General features: G+C 52.8%; 8 protein-coding genes across 8 annotated transcripts; 3 read left to right on the top strand and 5 right to left on the bottom strand.

The window, feature by feature from the left end:
• Positions 1 to 968: 968 nt before the first annotated feature.
• Positions 969 to 1530, bottom strand: QC764_508280 (uncharacterized protein; the record flags this gene model as incomplete). Its single annotated transcript, XM_062948083.1, has 2 exons — positions 1154 to 1530; positions 969 to 1076 (listed from the first exon to the last, which is right to left on the bottom strand). Exons 1-2 carry the CDS (start codon positions 1274 to 1276, stop codon positions 969 to 971), a joined length of 231 nt encoding a protein of 76 aa, XP_062799486.1. The 5' UTR covers positions 1277 to 1530.
• A 1325-nt stretch (positions 1531 to 2855) lies between these two features.
• CSR1_2 (phosphatidylinositol transfer protein csr1) lies at positions 2856 to 5017 on the bottom strand (the record flags this gene model as incomplete). Its single annotated transcript, XM_062948082.1, has 2 exons — positions 2856 to 3546; positions 3613 to 5017. The coding sequence occupies 2 exons, from the start codon at positions 5015 to 5017 to the stop codon at positions 3065 to 3067; spliced, it is 1887 nt and encodes a 628-aa protein (XP_062799485.1). The 3' UTR covers positions 2856 to 3064.
• Positions 5018 to 5811: 794 nt separating this feature from the next.
• On the top strand, positions 5812 to 6632 carry DAM1 (DASH complex subunit dam1; the record flags this gene model as incomplete). The annotated part of the gene is made up of 2 exons (XM_062948081.1): positions 5812 to 6354; positions 6407 to 6632. The coding sequence occupies exons 1-2, from the start codon at positions 5906 to 5908 to the stop codon at positions 6630 to 6632; spliced, it is 675 nt and encodes a 224-aa protein (XP_062799484.1). The 5' UTR covers positions 5812 to 5905.
• Positions 6633 to 6790: 158 nt separating this feature from the next.
• On the bottom strand, positions 6791 to 8226 carry QC764_508250 (uncharacterized protein; the record flags this gene model as incomplete). Its single annotated transcript, XM_062948080.1, has 2 exons — positions 7004 to 8226; positions 6791 to 6946 (listed from the first exon to the last, which is right to left on the bottom strand). The coding sequence occupies exons 1-2, from the start codon at positions 7205 to 7207 to the stop codon at positions 6791 to 6793; spliced, it is 360 nt and encodes a 119-aa protein (XP_062799483.1). The 5' UTR covers positions 7208 to 8226.
• On the top strand, positions 7605 to 8421 carry QC764_508240 (uncharacterized protein; the record flags this gene model as incomplete). The annotated part of the gene is made up of 2 exons (XM_062948079.1): positions 7605 to 7970; positions 8025 to 8421. 2 exons carry the CDS (start codon positions 7605 to 7607, stop codon positions 8223 to 8225), a joined length of 567 nt encoding a protein of 188 aa, XP_062799482.1. The 3' UTR covers positions 8226 to 8421.
• QC764_508230 (uncharacterized protein) lies at positions 8347 to 10540 on the bottom strand. The gene is made up of 3 exons (XM_062948078.1): positions 10194 to 10540; positions 8760 to 10136; positions 8347 to 8703 (listed from the first exon to the last, which is right to left on the bottom strand). The coding sequence occupies exons 1-3, from the start codon at positions 10251 to 10253 to the stop codon at positions 8572 to 8574; spliced, it is 1569 nt and encodes a 522-aa protein (XP_062799481.1). The 5' UTR covers positions 10254 to 10540; the 3' UTR covers positions 8347 to 8571.
• A 570-nt stretch (positions 10541 to 11110) lies between these two features.
• On the bottom strand, positions 11111 to 15592 carry QC764_508220 (uncharacterized protein). Its single transcript, XM_062948077.1, has 3 exons — positions 13398 to 15592; positions 11910 to 13337; positions 11111 to 11839 (listed from the first exon to the last, which is right to left on the bottom strand). Exons 1-3 carry the CDS (start codon positions 13486 to 13488, stop codon positions 11772 to 11774), a joined length of 1587 nt encoding a protein of 528 aa, XP_062799479.1. The 5' UTR covers positions 13489 to 15592; the 3' UTR covers positions 11111 to 11771.
• On the top strand, positions 14407 to 15417 carry QC764_508210 (uncharacterized protein; the record flags this gene model as incomplete). The annotated part of the gene is made up of 1 exon (XM_062948076.1): positions 14407 to 15417. The coding sequence occupies one exon, from the start codon at positions 14407 to 14409 to the stop codon at positions 15415 to 15417; it is 1011 nt and encodes a 336-aa protein (XP_062799480.1).
• Positions 15593 to 16245: the final 653 nt, after the last annotated feature.

Below are 16245 nucleotides of genomic sequence, written 5' to 3'. Positions count from 1 at the left end.
CTGGCTGAGGCAACGAGGGGTCTTATACACGAAGTGGTTGAGGGGATGCGACTGCTTCGCCGGGTGTAAGTTCACTTTTGAGTATTCGCATCGCGGCTATGTCGTTACCCCCCAAATGTTCAGTGAGCCTGGAGAGCAAAATGAAGATGGCGAAGGAAACAGCGGTGGTCTCGGCGTGCCGTGGCTGTACACGTTAACCAGGCATTTTCCAGCTGTCTGGCTCCGACACAGCTGCAAACAGAAAGGGTTGGCTACTTTTGTGCACAGCATTCGTGGAAAAAGGCTGGGTGTACAACCTGACCGTGGGCTGGCCAGGTCTATTGGTATTGAAGGGACGTCGTGTTATATGATCCATAGGATCACCAATAAGTCCAATGGCTTCTGAGCAGGAAATGTGGAATGTGTAGACTCTGCAGATATTTTGGCATTGGTTGGTATTTGTTTGGAAATTGATCATTCCATGCATGTGGGCTGGGTGCTTGGTGAGGTCCAAATTGGCACAGTCGCCAGAGCTCGGGCAGTCCGCCTTGTTACGGGGCGTAATACGTGATACAATCCGATTTGAAACAAAACAAGCTTTAATAAATAATCAGTGCCCACTCTGAGCAGCCAACAGCTGTCAAATAGACACTGGACAGTTAAGATGGTCAGTGGAAATGGTATAAAAATGAGGCTCATCTTGACTAGGTGGGTAGATACCTATGCAGTTTGGGGTTTATTCACAGCAACACTGCCTGATTAACACCAGCCAGCCCCACTGGCTTCCCCCCATCCCACAAGAAGTCTGCCTGTCTTTCTACCCTCGGCACCCATATTTGACATCCAGAGAAGATTCCAATCACCAGACAGGTTTCTCTAAAATACAATAGAAAGCTCGGATGGCATTAATTCTGAAACCATCAACATCACATGAGTTTATCCCCCCCCCGATCAACCTAACATCACAGCAAGGCGCAGGCCTAAACCTTTCACCGAATCCCCTTCCTGCGCGTCCTGAGATTGGTGTAAATATGGTTCATCTCAGTTGGTGTCAATTCATTGGGGATCCAGGCGATATAGACGTCGTTTCTATGTGTCTGTGCACAAGCCGGGTTAGAAAAGGTGGCTGAAAGCAGAGAGGGCAAATTGACTGCATGAAAAAGCCTTGACCCACCTCAAGTTCGATGTATTCGGTGTACTCTGGAAACAAAGTATAAAGGTAGTCACGGAGTTTCTCCCATTCTAGCCTGTAATTATCAACCTCTTGTCTGATCATCTGCGGGACCTGGGCATCCATCTTTGTGGAAACTAGATATCGGGTAAGCTTAATAAGGTAAGGCACTTGGAGTGAGAGAACAGGAAGAATGGCGAGGCATTCTTGATCTTCCCAACCTACTCAAATGGGAACTCACGTTATTATACCCTACCCAGAACATCCTCCTCCCCCCCGCGCAGATATAGACCGCCCGTCATTATTCTACACCAAATGCAACCTTTTACCTCCACCGTCGGACGCCTTCTCAGAGCCTTGTCGCCCAAGCTAGCTTTCTCTCACCATGGCAAGGCTCGCGGCCACATTACACGGCCGCCACCAAGCTCCAGAGCATGCTGGGCATCCCGCCGGCGAAGAAATCCTCAGGCTCGATTGGACAACCATATGTGGGTTATCTGCACTTGCATGCACTCTACCGCCCAGAACCACGTATGTCTTAATAACACATGTTATGGCGCTGCTGCACAGCATCATCAAAAGCATACAAGTCCAATAAACCGGGTGCCTGCCCCGCTTCTTCTCACGGCAGTATGCATATCAACCTCGAAATACACACTATGGTCGAGGGTGGTGTGATGAAACGCCATCTTTTTGCAGCCTCACTCTGAGGACTGTGTCTTAGCCTGCTGCCGGCCAAGACGTTCGTGGATGGCAGGCTGCTATCTGAATCACTCACCGAATAAGCTCAGATAAATCGAAAATGGTCCCCAAGACCTCTGTTTTTAGGATAGCGTAACCACTCGTGCTGGTGACCTTGAGCTCGTTGGTTGCCACGATGTGATCGGGACTGTAAACAACCCAACCTGCCGTTGCAGCAAAGTGCTACGATAAAAGACAGTGGCTTTCTGGTTACTCCAATATAGGACACAAAAAGCGTGTGATCGTGTCGGGACAACCTTAGGCTCGGGGTGTGTTACTGAATTCCAGTATGTTACAGTATGTTACCGCTCGCACACGAGGAAGAGGTCTTTAAATACACATAGCTAAGAACTCCGGCCTAACCCGGCGCCTTAGACTGACCAGCCGTTATTGGCGGGGGACTCAACAAACCGGGCATGTAGAAGCAGCAAGCCAGCCCTCAAATGCCAGAGCTTTATGTAATTTACGATTTAAATGGCTATAAGTGGTATGAACATCATGGCCTGTCTGGGGTATACAAAGCATCGTTTCCCCCAGCCTACACCCCTTTCTTATCTGGCAGAGCTCATAACCACAAAGATCTTCCTGAACACTGCCCTCCGATCGTACTCGCAACATCCGGCAACGCAGGGCTGTGTCTCTCACCACGGCAATGCATGCTTGGACAGCAACTCACCGCTGCCCACTAAACTAAATAATCACTACAACATCATGAACGCCAGCAAGAATGCCAGAGCACAAGAGCTCACTGGGCGTCGGACGACTTCAATAAGCCTTCCCATCCCTGAGACCTCAGACTCCATCTAGCATGTTTTTATTTTATTTTTAATAAGCCGCCACCCGCGCCCGCCCATTGATAGGTTAAGCTAGACAGCGAGTGCGCAGCCGACCCTACCCAGCCACCAATGCAATCTCCTTCTCCGGCCTCGAGTCAAACACCTTACCAGAGCGAACTTCCTAATTTGGTATGATCCACACAAACATGAGGATTAAAGCTTTTGTTCTTGTTGGCAGGGAAGTAATATACTGCCTAGCCATTCTCCCAAGATGAAAACATACCTACTCTATAAACAACGACTCAGTAATTAGGATCTATCATCTGTCTTATACACAACTCCTCCACCCCTCCCTCTCCCTCCTCATCTTCCTCACCAGCAGTCGCCGTCTAGCCCCCTAGTCCAAATCATCCGGCGAAGTGACCGCCTCCTTCTTGACCTCCCCATTCTTCTTCTCCCCCGGATACCAATCCACCTCACCACCCGGCAACAGCACCCCCGTGCGGTCATAATAACTCCTCGCCCGAATATACGGATCAACCCTCCAGTAATCCTCCCTCATCTTGTCCGCAATCTCTTCCCTCCTCTTCTTCACCCCCGCATCCGCAGTCTTGATCCACTCCATCGTAGCCTCCTCATATTGCTTGTAAAGCTCCGCCCTCTGCCTCAACAGCTCATCTCTCGTGGCAGTATCCTTCATCTTGTCGTTCTCACCCGTCACCGGCTCGACATACTTGTAGGACCAGTCCTCCTGCCCGTCAAGGTCCTTGGGGATGTGCTTGAGGGGAATGTACTCTTGCATCTCGGTGGCGTTATTGGTAAAGTGCACCTTGTTGGCGACGACGGGGTCGAGCCAGCCGCGGATGACTTTCCAGATACCTATTTTTCGTAAGTATCAACCGATAAAAGAGGAGGATCGTAAAAAAAAAAAAAAAAAAGACATACCCTGAAAAATCCACGGAGCCTTGTGAACCAGCACAGTCCCCAAACATTCCGGATAATTAGCCTCAAAGCACTTAATCATAAACTTGACAGGCGTATAGTCCATATTCGCCATCGAGAATCCCGTCATGTCAAAAACAATCGTCTGGTCCCCTTCATCGTCAGCATGCAACCCACCACCACCACCTTTAAATCCCATCCCCCTTGTTTCCAACTTGCGATAAAAACTCACCGCCGTATCAACCCCCCCCCTCAACAACATCCGACAAGTCTCAATCAAATACACCGTATACCTCTCCAGACTCTCCTCGCTCTGCTCCCCCGCCTTGTGCAACCTCACATTCACAAAACACAACGGCCTCCCCTGCTTGTCACATCCGTGAACATAACTGATCCCCTTCCTTATCTGCGCCAGAAAGTCCTTGCTGATCCCATCATTCTTCTCCACCGCCTCCAGCTCCCCATTCTTCATGATATCTCCATCCACATCCATCTCCTTCGCCCTCCACGCCATCGTCGACACAAGCATAATCAACGCCTTTTCCACATCCCACTTACGAGCGCGGAGAAATCGCAAAACCAAAGCATCAGGGTGGTCGTGCTTGACCATGCTCCAGATGGTATCCCTAATTGCGGAGGGGGGGTAGGATTGGAGCGTTTCGTAAAAGTGCTTTGTTTGCCCATACTTGTCTGCCTCCCCATCCTTTGATCCGAGGGAGAGCTGGATGTTGACAGGGGCGCCGTCGGCGGCGGTGGTTGGGGCGGTAGAAGAAGTTGTGGACGCGGCGTCAGATTCCGATTTGTTGGCCTTGCTGGAGCGGGACCAAAGGGAGGTCATACGGGACTTTTTCTTTTCTTCCTCTGCTGGGGGAGCGGAAATAGTGGTTGTTGTCTGAGGGACGTTGGCAGCAGGAGCTTGGTTTTCTTCGCCTACGCGGCACACTTGGAAGATGAGTTTCCAGAGCTGGCGGAGCTTCTCCTCCTGCTCCGAAGTGAGGTTGCCTGGGCGGCCGGCGGCGAGTTCGGAGGCCATAGCTGTGAGGTCTTCGGGGGTGATGTCTTGAAGAGGTTCAGAGTGAGAGGTGGGTTTGGGTGAGGTTTTGTGGTAAGAGTAGTAAGCTGAGTATACTAAGCCGACGGTAAGGGCAGTGAGTAAAAGTGCTGAAGCTGAGCTCTGTAGAGGTTGGCTTTGCTGAAACTGCCGCTGGACTAGAGGTGAGTTCTCAGTCTTGGGTGAGCTTGTGAGGTCACGTTTGAGTGAGGTGAGCGATGATGACGTTGAAGAGTTGACCTGGTTAAATCGTATGCAACGATGCGCGGAAGAAACACCGAAACCCTTTTTTGACGTGAATAACAATATACGGGAGGAAGCAGACCGCGAGACACTAAAAAGCAGCGAGGTCTGCATAAGGCGAGCAGGTGGTTTGATCACACTCTGATCACGGCTGAACAGGAGAGACCCAACAAGGCCAAGCAAACTCGTAAAACGGCCGAACAATGATTTGCGAAGGAGACCTGGCTATCCCGGACGTGCCGTGTCAGCTCTCAGGGCGCAAATAAAAAAAATGATATTAATGCAGGATAGGTCGTAGATACAAGTGGAGGCGCAGCGGGTGGTTACGTACCTACGTTGAAAGGTGACACTACCTACACCGGCATCTAAACTCCAGAGGTATCCTAGGTGATTTCGGAGGGAGGTGACCGGAAGGAAGAGAGACGGACACAGGAAGGACACGGAAGGGTTGAAGAGACGGCAAAGATGGATGAAGCGGAGCGGAAGCCGGTATGGAATTTGCAAGAAAACGGGCCATCAATTGGCAGCGGGGTACGACGACATCGATATCGAGCAACGGAAACCCGGTCCTCGGGCGTCCCCTGGAAAATTGGAACTGGGCACTGCAGGAATCCCGATCAGCAGGAACAGGGCAATACTCCTAGATTCAAGAACCGGGTTTCCGGAGAATTCTGGGTGCCCGCCGCGCCGCTTGGATCAAAGGGGAAATTCCCGTCTTCTAAAGCTCATCTCTGTCTTTGCCGGTGCCTCCGAGATATCCAACCTGTCCTGCATGAACATCTCCATCTTTTGAACCCCGCCATCCCGTTCAGTGGCTGCCTCAGCCTGTTTTAGCGCTTCTAGCCGTAGGTGGCACGTGTCGCATTTTTGAGTGATGGCGGGGCACCAAATTGACAAGGCCAGCGCCAGCGCGTCATCGCGTCCCATTGCTAGCTAGCCCCGCTTGCATTCGGGCATCAAAGTCCAAATTCAAACAAAACAAAGTAAACACCACTTGTCACCATGCCGTCGGACGAGAGGGAAAGAGACAGACACGGCAACAGAGAACGGCGCCCCCGTTCAACATCACGAAGCAGACCAACAACCCCTCTCCGACCCTCCTCTCGCTCCTCGTTTCGCGAATCAGCCCGATCTAGTGTCCAGGGCGATAATGCGTCCTTCCCGCTCAACGCATTCGAGCCCGCCTTTGCGGAGCTTTCCGATGCTATGGCCGACCTCGAGGCGAACATGATGCACTTCCAGCTGATGCACGAGTCTTTGGCGCGCTTTAGCGAGAGTTTTGCCAGTTTCCTCTACGGGCTCAACATGAATGCTTTCTGCGTAGACTTTCCAGAGGGGCCAATGGCGGAGAGTTTCAGGAGGATGAGGGCGCGGGAGCAGGAACAACAGTTACAAGAGCAGCAACAGCAGCAGCAATCAAGTGATGGCTTTGATGGGGACCCTACTTTTATGTGGGTATCTAGACATCAGATGGCAGATGTCAGACAGCTAACTTGGGTCTAGGACAACCGATACATCATTCGCCGAACCAGCGAGCGTCAAGAAGCCAGCCCCGAAATACTCTGCAACAGGTCGCGCATCCCGAGTACCACCGCCCTCAGTTAGGGGGACAACATCGTCAACGAGGGGGGGAACGACAAGAGGGGGTGCGCGTGGCGCAAGTAGTAGTACTCGAGGAACAAGGGGGACAAGTAGTACTGCCCGAGGTCGGGGCCGTGGCGTAAGATGACGCTTGGCGGATCAAAAGGCCGGAAAGGGCTTATGCTTGTGTCTATGGCGTGGAAACGGTCAGACGGATGCGCCTCTGCGGTAATAGCGTGTGCCAGCATTCGGGCCTTATTCAACGTCGCTGGACAAGTGTTGCGGAACAATGCTAAATCCGGACCGTCAGGACTCTTCCACAGCCTTGTCCAGATACTCCTTGACCCGCTTGAGACACTCCTCCTCGCCAGAGTTGACCCACGGCCCAATCACGGCGACAGTCTTATTTCTCGATTTATGGCCCTGGGTAATTTCCAGGTTGGACTTGGGAAGGTCAAGAACCTGTCAAGCCAGTGTCAGAAACAATCCGAACAGATTATCTTTTCGGCGCAGAAGTACCTCGCTGAGAACCTTGATAACTGCTTTATTGGCCTCTCCCTCTCTCGCTTGTGCAGCTACACATATCTCCACTGCATCTTCGCCCACCGAAGCTACACCCTCGCGGTTCTTGCTGGCTCCTGGCTTGACATTGCAGTGCATGTAGAGGGTGCCGTGGGGTGATTTCTTGGTCCCGACGACGTACCACATGGCGCGGAAGGCCATCTTGCTTGATATTGTGTCTTTGCAGTCTTTGAGGACCCTCCGTGCAGGTGTTTGTACCTAGAAAAAGGCCAGGGTTGAAGGTGAACTGATCTGGTCGAGATGTATCCGTAACCCTGAGAACCGAAAGTGCTCCCACGGGATGGCCCAAGCTCCATTCAACCCCTGTATTTTTTGACAAGGGGCTGGTGATGTCATTCGTCTAAAGCTCCCTCCCCCGCCCGCCAGTTGCTCTCGCCAATTCCAATTGACCCGACGTCTACCGCTCCGCGCTCGGTTACAGCGATATTCTCCCGCCTGTTCCAATCTCCGTACATATTGCACCTTGTCTCTCCCCAAGGTCTGGTCCAGTCTTTCCCCTAACAAACCTCACCAATTCCAACTGAATATCACCACAAGGATGTCCCTCCTCCGCCCCCTCGCCCGCGCGGCCCTCCGCCCCGCTACCACCCCCCTTAGAGCTTTCTCTACCACCACGACCCGGTTCATCAAGCCGGGCCAGCCCCTCCCCGACGTCGGCGCCATCCTCCACGAGTCCTCCCCCGGCAACAAGGTCAACCTCGCCGATGAAGCCTCCAAGCTCAACAAGATGATCCTCATCGGTGTCCCCGCCGCGTTCTCGCCAGCCTGCTCGGCGACCCATGTGCCTGGGTTTCTGGCCCACCCCAAGGCGGAGGAGTATGACCAGGTGGCGGTGGTGAGCGTGAATGATGTTTTTGTGATGAAGGCTTGGGGGGATGTGTTGAATCCCGAGGGGAGGGAGAACGTACGTGATAACAGATAAATAAAAGAGACCTATAAGAGCTAACAAGAATGATAGGTGCGCTTCCTGGCTGATCCGTCTGGCGAGTTCACCAAGGCGCTTGATATGTTGTGGGATGGAAAGGCTATTTTTGGGAATGAGCGGTCGAAGAGGTTTACGATTATTGTTGAGGGCGGCAAGGTGAAGAGTGTGGCTGTTGAGCCGGATAACACGGGTACAAGTGTTAGTTTGGCGGAGAATGTGTTGGGTAAGGCTTGAGCTATTCCCAAATGAAGTTCTCCAGGGGGGGGGGGGGGCGGTGTCATATGATAGACAGATGTTGTTTGTTTGCCGCGGAATAAGAGATGAGGCGCTCAAAAGCCTTGATTTTACCACATTTTGCAAGAAAAGAAAATGATAACCAAAAGGCCTGCTATTTTTTGATCCTAAAAAAAAGACAAGCCAAAACCATGCCCAATGTACACATACAGCATTATATATATACACATATTCCCATTCAATCTTTTCGGTTACCCAAGCCAACCAACCCATAACGACCACCTTCCCAAGACATGTTAAGGAAATCTGCTCTTCTCTACTGTTCTCTCTCATCCGATCCTCAGACTTAGAGCATGGGCTTGAGGTCTTCGGCAACGTGGAAGGGTGCCTCGGTCTTGGCCTTAATCTCCTCGACGGTGACACCGGGGGCGATCTCGATGAGGGTGAGGCCGTGGGCGAAGTCGACGTCGAAGACACCCTGTTGGACACTGTTAGGATCCAGTAAGTTAAGGGGGGGGGGTGATGAAAACTTACAAGCTCAGTGATGATACGGCTGACGCAAGCCTTGCCGGTCAAGGGGAAGGCGCACTGCTTGACAATCTTAGGGTTGCCCTTCTTGTCGGTGTGCTCCATGGTGACGACGACCTTGGTCTTCTCGGGGTTGGAAACCAAGTCCATGGCACCACCGAAGCCCTTGACCTTGCCGGGCAACATCCAGTTGGCTAGGTCACCGCTGGCGCTGACCTGCATAGCACCAAGAATGGTGAGGTTGATACGGCCAGCTCTGATCATACCGAAAGACTCCTCAGAGCCGAACACAGAGGCGCCGGGGCGGAGGGTGACAGTCTCCTTGCCGGCGTTGATAAGATCGGCGTCCTCCTCGCCCTTTCGTGGGTAAGGGCCAAGACCAAGAATACCATTCTCGCTCTGGAGCATAACCTCCACATCCTCACCCACAAAACCCGGAGCAAGCATAGGCATGCCAATACCAAGGTTGGCATACATGCCATTCTTGAACTCCTTGGCAGCTCTCTTAACAATCATCTCCCTCTTCGCCCTCGTCTCACCGCTACCCAACGCAGCAGCAGCCTTGGGGTCAGCCTCCTCGTTGGGGTCCTTGGCCCACGTGTACTTCTCAATCCCCTTCTCCGCAGTAGACTGAACCACCCTCTGGACATAAATCCCAGGCAAATGCACCGCCTCAGGCGCAATCTCCCCCGGCTCAACAATATTCTCCGCCTCCACAATCGTCATCTTTGCGTTCCTCCCCATCGCCCCGTTGAAGTTGTTAGCCGCCAGCCTAAACTGGCAGTTCCCCAGCCTGTCCGCCTTGTACGCCTTGACAAAAGCAACATCACCCGCAATCGCATGCTCAAGCAAGTAGCTCTTGCCGTTAAAAACCTTCACGTCCTTCGGATAAGAAAACTCATCCGGTGTGCCGTCGGGTTTGTTCCTCAGAGGCAACTCACCCGTCTGAACCACCGTGCCAAAAGCAGCGGGGGTGTAAAAGGCGGGGATACCCTTCCCGCCGGCGGCGCAACGCTCGGCGAGGGTGCCCTGGGGTGTGAGCTCGAGCTCGATCTCGCCGGTGAGGTACATCTTTTCAAACGTCTTGTTCTCGCCAATGTACGAGGCGATCATCTTTTTGACTTGCTTCGTCTTGAGGAGCTTGCCGAGACCCGAGGTGTCGGTGCCGGCATTGTTGGAGACGGCGGTGAGGCCGGTGAGGTCGGGGCGGTTGTGGACTTCGTTGATGAGGGTGTCGGGGACGCCGCAGAGGCCGAAGCCGCCGCAGAGGAGGGTCGAGTTGGGCTTCATGTCCTTGATTGCTTCGGCGGCTGAGGGGTAGATCTTGTTGATCTCGTAGCGGCGGGGGGTGAGGGAGAAGGCGCGGGTGAAGAGGGCGCCGTACTGGGGGGTTTTTGCGTGAGTAACATGAGTGATGAGCTATTCTACTTTACTACTCACGTTCTGGCCATATTTGGCGTAGGCCCTGAGGGTCTTCATGCGCAGAGCGGTGGAAGGCATCTTGACGGCTTTCACTTCACGATGAGAGTGTGAGTTCGGAGTTAAGAGAGAGCGGGTATAATGTGGAATAAAAGCCACAAGCCGTTGAGGTACAACAGTCACAAGATGTGGGGGAGGAGTAACTGTTATAACTTTGTAACCCAAAACTCAGGATTTGAAGATGGAGAGAGGAAAAAAAAAAAAAGGAGAAAATGGGAAAACCAACGACTCAAAAGAAAACATAGCCTACTACAAGCGCCTACGTAAACTCAAGTCATCGGAGAGCCGCGGGCCCATTTCCTTCGTGCGCGCGAACTTCCAACGAATGGGTTCATTACCTACGAATCCCGTCAATGGCCGACGCCAGTAGCCGTGGTCCCTGCTTCCCCGGCATGTCTCCGCCCCTCGGAAAGGCTGTTCGGCAGAGGGTTGAGAATTGACCCTGACCCGGAAACCGTCGGCCAAAGTCTTTACGCGGGTGTGGTGGGTGGTTCATCAAGGTTGCATATATATGCAGCTGCGGGTAATTGTTTAAGGCCGCCTGGCTGTTTCAATCTATGCTCTCTCACGTAGCTATACTCTCGGTCTTTGGAACTCTAATCACTTTGAGCATAGGCTCCCTTTTATTATCTATATGCTCTTCTAGACAAAACGAACAGTCTCACCAGCTCCCCGGCGCATCACCTAAAAAAATGGACCGAAACTCGGCGCTGTGGATCCCCCTCCATCCCAAACCCCAGATGCTAGATGCCGGTTCAGCCTCCGGGGCCACTTCTACCCCACACGAACTGCCATCCACGGGAACCAAGCCAAGACAAAAAGACATCACAAGGCGGGGGCACAATCACGACGACCGGCCACCACGTCCGCATGACGACTTTTAGAGAAGTGATCTGTTAAAATATACTAATCGTCTCGCTCGACCTTGAGCCTTGATTCTATGGCTATATCTCGTCGCTTGATTTTCTTCATGAGTAAAAAGGGAGTCAACAAAATAAGAGCCGATAACTAAAAAGTCCATATGATGATTTCCCCCTCCCCTTTCCTCCATGTTTCCCGATAATGCGCATTACCCCTTCCCTCTAATACCAGAACAGACAAGAAGCTTGAGACCTAGCTCCTTCCCAAAGCAATGTTAAACTCCCACCAATGTGTTCCTAACCCATGCCCGCCAAAAAGACCGTTCTCGATGGCTCACGCATGGTCAAAAAGATATCGTCCGACGCTGAAGGCAAACACTAATAAACCCCGAAGCCCCGTAAAAGCCCAAACCGCCCACCTGGGCTACGCCACCACGAGCCGCTGAAAGGAACAGAAAACAGAATTGCGAGATAAAGGCAGCAAGAGTAGCGCACGGCCATACTGAATGCCGGGTCTAGATTCTCATCCACTCAATCACAAAGTGCTGAAAAGTCGTCGTTGGATATCGCAATGAAGAAGCCCCAAAAGTCGTCGTAAAAAGCGCCAAAAGTTGTCGGGCCTCTCTGGGGTCTCTGGTGTCTCCATGCGTGACTCTCTGGGTATCTCCACAGGTGACTCCTACTTACGGGAGCTTGGCCCGCTGATTGGCGTCGGATTGCTGAATTCCACATTGAAGATCCATTTCCCTAACACACATTGCTGTTAACTTTGACACTATTCGACGGGCATAGGTAGGAAAGTAGGGCCGAGACAAACCTTCTGACAAATTCCGGGCTGTGTCGTCAAGCAAGATGATCCGCCGCTTGTTGCAGTAGGATGTCTTGTCCATGATGTCCACCTTGAGCCTGCTATCCGCAAGCTCAGTTACGGGCTTCTCAAACATCTCGGAAAGAGACTCGACCGCCAACTCCAAGTCCTTTTGATTGTCCTCAAAAATCGTTGTCAAGTTGTTCCTGGCAAGATAAAAGGCAAAAGCGTACGTCCACATGAGCGTCTGTCGGCAGGTCTGCAGTGCCATCGAGGCTGCGCTGAGATATTGAACCTCGATCCACGACATGCCCGATTCCTTTTGCAGCTGAACCATCTTCTTCTCCGTCTTCGCAAAAAGGTCCTTGTCCAGGCGGGCAGACTGTTCGTGGTTGGCGTAGCGGTTGTAGTAATGGAGATAACGCTCCAGAGAGACCCTGGATTTGGCCTGGGCATCACGGGCATCCGTCCCGCTCTTTTCCTCAAACCTGTTGCAATTGTACCAGCTCGTCCCATGCTCCGACCACAGACCCATGCACATCCAACAAAACTCATGCTTGCACTTACGACACGTCATGTGGTTGCAACCTCCGTTTTTTTCGATGGTGCTATTGCATTTGGGACACTCCTTGGTGTTGGCCGAAATCCAATTCGCCGTCTCGCTGTCATCGGCACATTTCTTGAGCCACTTCTTTACCAACTCGCAAGGGGCAGGTTGGTGATCGTTCAGGATGCACCCAAAGCAAAACCGATGGCTGCACGAGCAAGCGACCGTGGGCACGATCCTTGTCAGGTCCTTCTTCTTGATGCCACACTCGATGGCGTTCTGGCAGTCAGGGGCGGGACACCACTTCAGCGTTTCCTTGTCTTCGACATAGGTGCGGTTGAGCAGTTTGTGGTATCGTTCCGTCAGCTCGGCGGTTACGAGCAGGTCCAATGATCTAGCATCGATGATGATGTTACAACCCTCGGCAGGACACTGGATGCGCGCAGCCTCGCCTTCCTCTCGGATCTTTTGACCCAGATAATGGCGGTAACAGTCGACGCAGAAGCGGTGGCCGCACTTCAAGGCAAACGATTGTAGGCCTTCCTCATCCTCACAGCAGATATCGCAGCAGAACCCGGGTATCACTTCCAGCTTTGGTGGACCCGATGTCGTTTGGGAGAGACCAGCAGCCTCAAGAGCCTTCTCCCGGTGGTCCATGTACTGCTCCAAGAGACGCTCTTTGTTCCACCTGAAGTGCCGCAATAGAATTGCTGATTCCTCTTTTGAGATGTTTAAAATCATGTTTACTTCGTCGATTAGAACGTCTTGCTGTTGTTGTATGTCCTGCGGCTCGTATACCCTGAAGCTGACATCGTAAGGCGCTCTCTTATTCTGGCCTATGTCTTGCTGGATGCCGAGATCCGGATCTGGCTCGTCGTCGAATCCGAAGTCTATGCAAGGTTGTGTGTCAGTGCTTAATCGGGAGAGTAGGCGCAAGGCGGGTTACTCACCATCATCACCAGAGATGTCATTGTCGCTGTCATCCGGGAGCATATCATCCTCACTAGAGACAGTAGACATGAACTCGTCGTCAGTGTCCATGTTGGAGGAGGTGGTGACGGGAGTGGGAGGAGCGGTATCTGGGCCAGCTGAAGCGAGAACCCTCTTGTTAGGAGCCGTGATATTTCCAGAGGAGATCGTCGCCTCAGCGGCTTTCCGCTTTCTTGTGGCGGGAATGGTGCCGGCTTATATAAGAGGATGGGGCAGTGTCGGTAACGCCACCCGAGGCGAAGAAGGTCGATGGGAGAGCGGGAGGATGACGGGAAACGATGGCTTATAAGAGCGGTGGGTAATCAGACGAGAGAAATGTCTCCCGTTGTTCTTGATTTGATAACAATAGCACCGTACGTAGAACGGATCGAAGACACGGCGGCCGGTGGGTGACTGGCTGGCTGCTGGGCTTGTTACTCGTCACTAGCGACCGAGAGTATGCGCGGGTTCCTTGGTTCAGAGGGTGCTGGGAAACCGGGAGCTAAAATGACAGGTGCAGGGCACTGAGAATGTGGTTTATGGTTGAAGAGGACAGAAAGAGCAAGAGGATGTGATGCTATGAGGCATCCGAGGGTCGGGCTGATGACAGAGGGTGGAGTTGGCAGTGGTCAGGCGAACAACAGCCAGCAGTGAGCAGTGAACAGTGAGCAGTTGGAAGGTGGGAGAGACCAAGAGCAGCTAGGCTCCAGCCAGGTGGGCCAGGGAAGGATTATGTAAGGCTGGAGTCATTCGGTCATCCCTCTGTGAGCGTAGGCTGCCTTTTGGAAGGCCCCTGCACAGGCTGCCCCCACAACGCCCAGGCTGCGGGCCCCCTGCGAGCTGGCTGCTGGAAGCCCCACTGAATGAAAGACGTCGCGCATTCACCTCCAGCAATTGCTGTTATCGACCCTTTGAACCTGTCCTTTGGATCAACACACAGAAAAATCATTCACTTCGACTTTTCCGGGTTAGGGTTCAAAATCAGTAACAATGGGCGATCACTCTCCAAGACAAGACAGCCAAAGGTCGCGTTCGACAAAGCACGACAGGAACAGGGAGCCAAGAGACGGCGCCGAAGACCGCAAAAGAAAGCATCGGGAAGAAGACACAGAGAGAGGCAGCAGCTACCGAACACGATCTCGCGAGCGCGGACATAGACGGCGCTCAAGATCGCCGACAGGTCGGGATCGCTCAAGAGACAGAGATAGAGACAGGGAAAGGAGAAGGGAAAGGGACGGCCACAGAGATCGGGACCGAGATCACCGCAGCCACAGGGACAGGAGTGCGGAACGAGACAGCAGGAAGCGACGCGACGATGGCGACTCGGATAATGGCGGCAGAGACCGTCGGAGGCGCCATCGTAGTTCAGAGGGTCGACATTCACCCTCACGGCCGAGCCCACCGCGCGAGGCAAGGTCGGATAGCCAGCGAAATCTTGTCAAACATCGTGGCCCCTTGCCCTCCCAGGATGACTCTTTTGCAGTCAGTAACGGCGGCGAGCCTGAGAAGCCCAAGGAAAAGCCCAACTTTGGCAACTCGGGCGCCCTGGCTGCTGCTTCCAACTCGGTGACCCAAGCGGACGGAACGACCATCACCCTAAAATACCATGAACCAGCAGAGGCACGGAAACCTTCACCACGCGACGAGTGGAAGCTGTTTGTTTTCAAGGGCGAAGACATTGTTGATACTATCGATCTTGGCAGTCGCAGCTGCTGGCTAGTTGGGAGGGAGCAAGCCGTCGTCGATCTTCTTGCCGAACATCCAAGCATCAGCAAGCAGCATGCCGTTATTCAGTTCCGATACACCGAGAAGCGGAACGAATTTGGCGACAAGATTGGCCGGGTGAAACCATACCTGATAGACCTCGAGAGCGCCAATGGTACCATGCTCAACGGCGACAAGGTCCCAGAGAGTCGCTATTTGGAGCTACGGAATAAGGACATGGTTCAGTTCGGCTCCAGCACCAGGGAATACGTCCTCATGCTTGCGCCAAGGGCATAAAGACCATCGATTGCACCACCTAGACAGTTTGACACGCAGGATCGTGGGGGTCATCTCGAGCCGAAGAAGCCCGTGGTAACCTCACCACGTCCAGTTGTCTTACAATTACTCGTATCGTAGTTTGCGCCACAAGCGCGGTCTCTGTTCACACCCCACCTGTTGATCTGACAAGCTCACTGTTCTCGAATTAGAGTTTAGCGCAGCTGGCGTTGTCCCACATGAACATTCTAGAGGTTGTACCGAACGTTGCTTGTCAACTATTGTCCGACTGCATGGCACCTTTGAGCATTCCCTGCTCGTAGTTTTATCCTCTCATCAATACGGCCGGTTTTCTCCAGGGTCAGCTGGAGCGCCCATATGTGATAGTCATCACCAGGAACGGCCGAACATGCAGTTCTCCATGGGACGCTGGTAGAGCAGAACAGCACCCTCAAGCCCTTGGTGTCACCCTGCCTCGTCCCGGCTAGACAAGGGCTATCGTTTAGAGTCTATCCTTCTCCAATTTAACGGCCATTAGTTCTCCCATCACGGTCACTCTCGCCAGCTAGCAAGAAGTCTATCTTTTGTTTAAAAACGACCAGACGTGGCGAATTCGATGTGCTTAACGGAACTCGATTCGCGGACAGACTTCCCGAGACAGTATTCCATGCTTTTTACGTGCGTTTTCTTGCTCGCACTATTAGCTTTCTCAATGTCAGGTTTTTGAAGTATTGTCGTTTATACAAACCGTCATGTTCCACAAGTCTGACGTTAGCCTTTGCCCGCCACGCGCAACACTCGCATCTGAACAGTCACCTTTGATAGGCAGCCCAGCCCCAGATGCAACCC

This window comes from Podospora pseudoanserina, chromosome 5, assembly GCF_035222485.1.
Source record: "Podospora pseudoanserina strain CBS 124.78 chromosome 5, whole genome shotgun sequence".
NCBI lineage: Eukaryota > Fungi > Ascomycota > Sordariomycetes > Sordariales > Podosporaceae > Podospora > Podospora pseudoanserina.
Note: the sequence above shows the minus strand (reverse complement) of the source record. Positions and strands in the feature narration are given on the sequence as shown.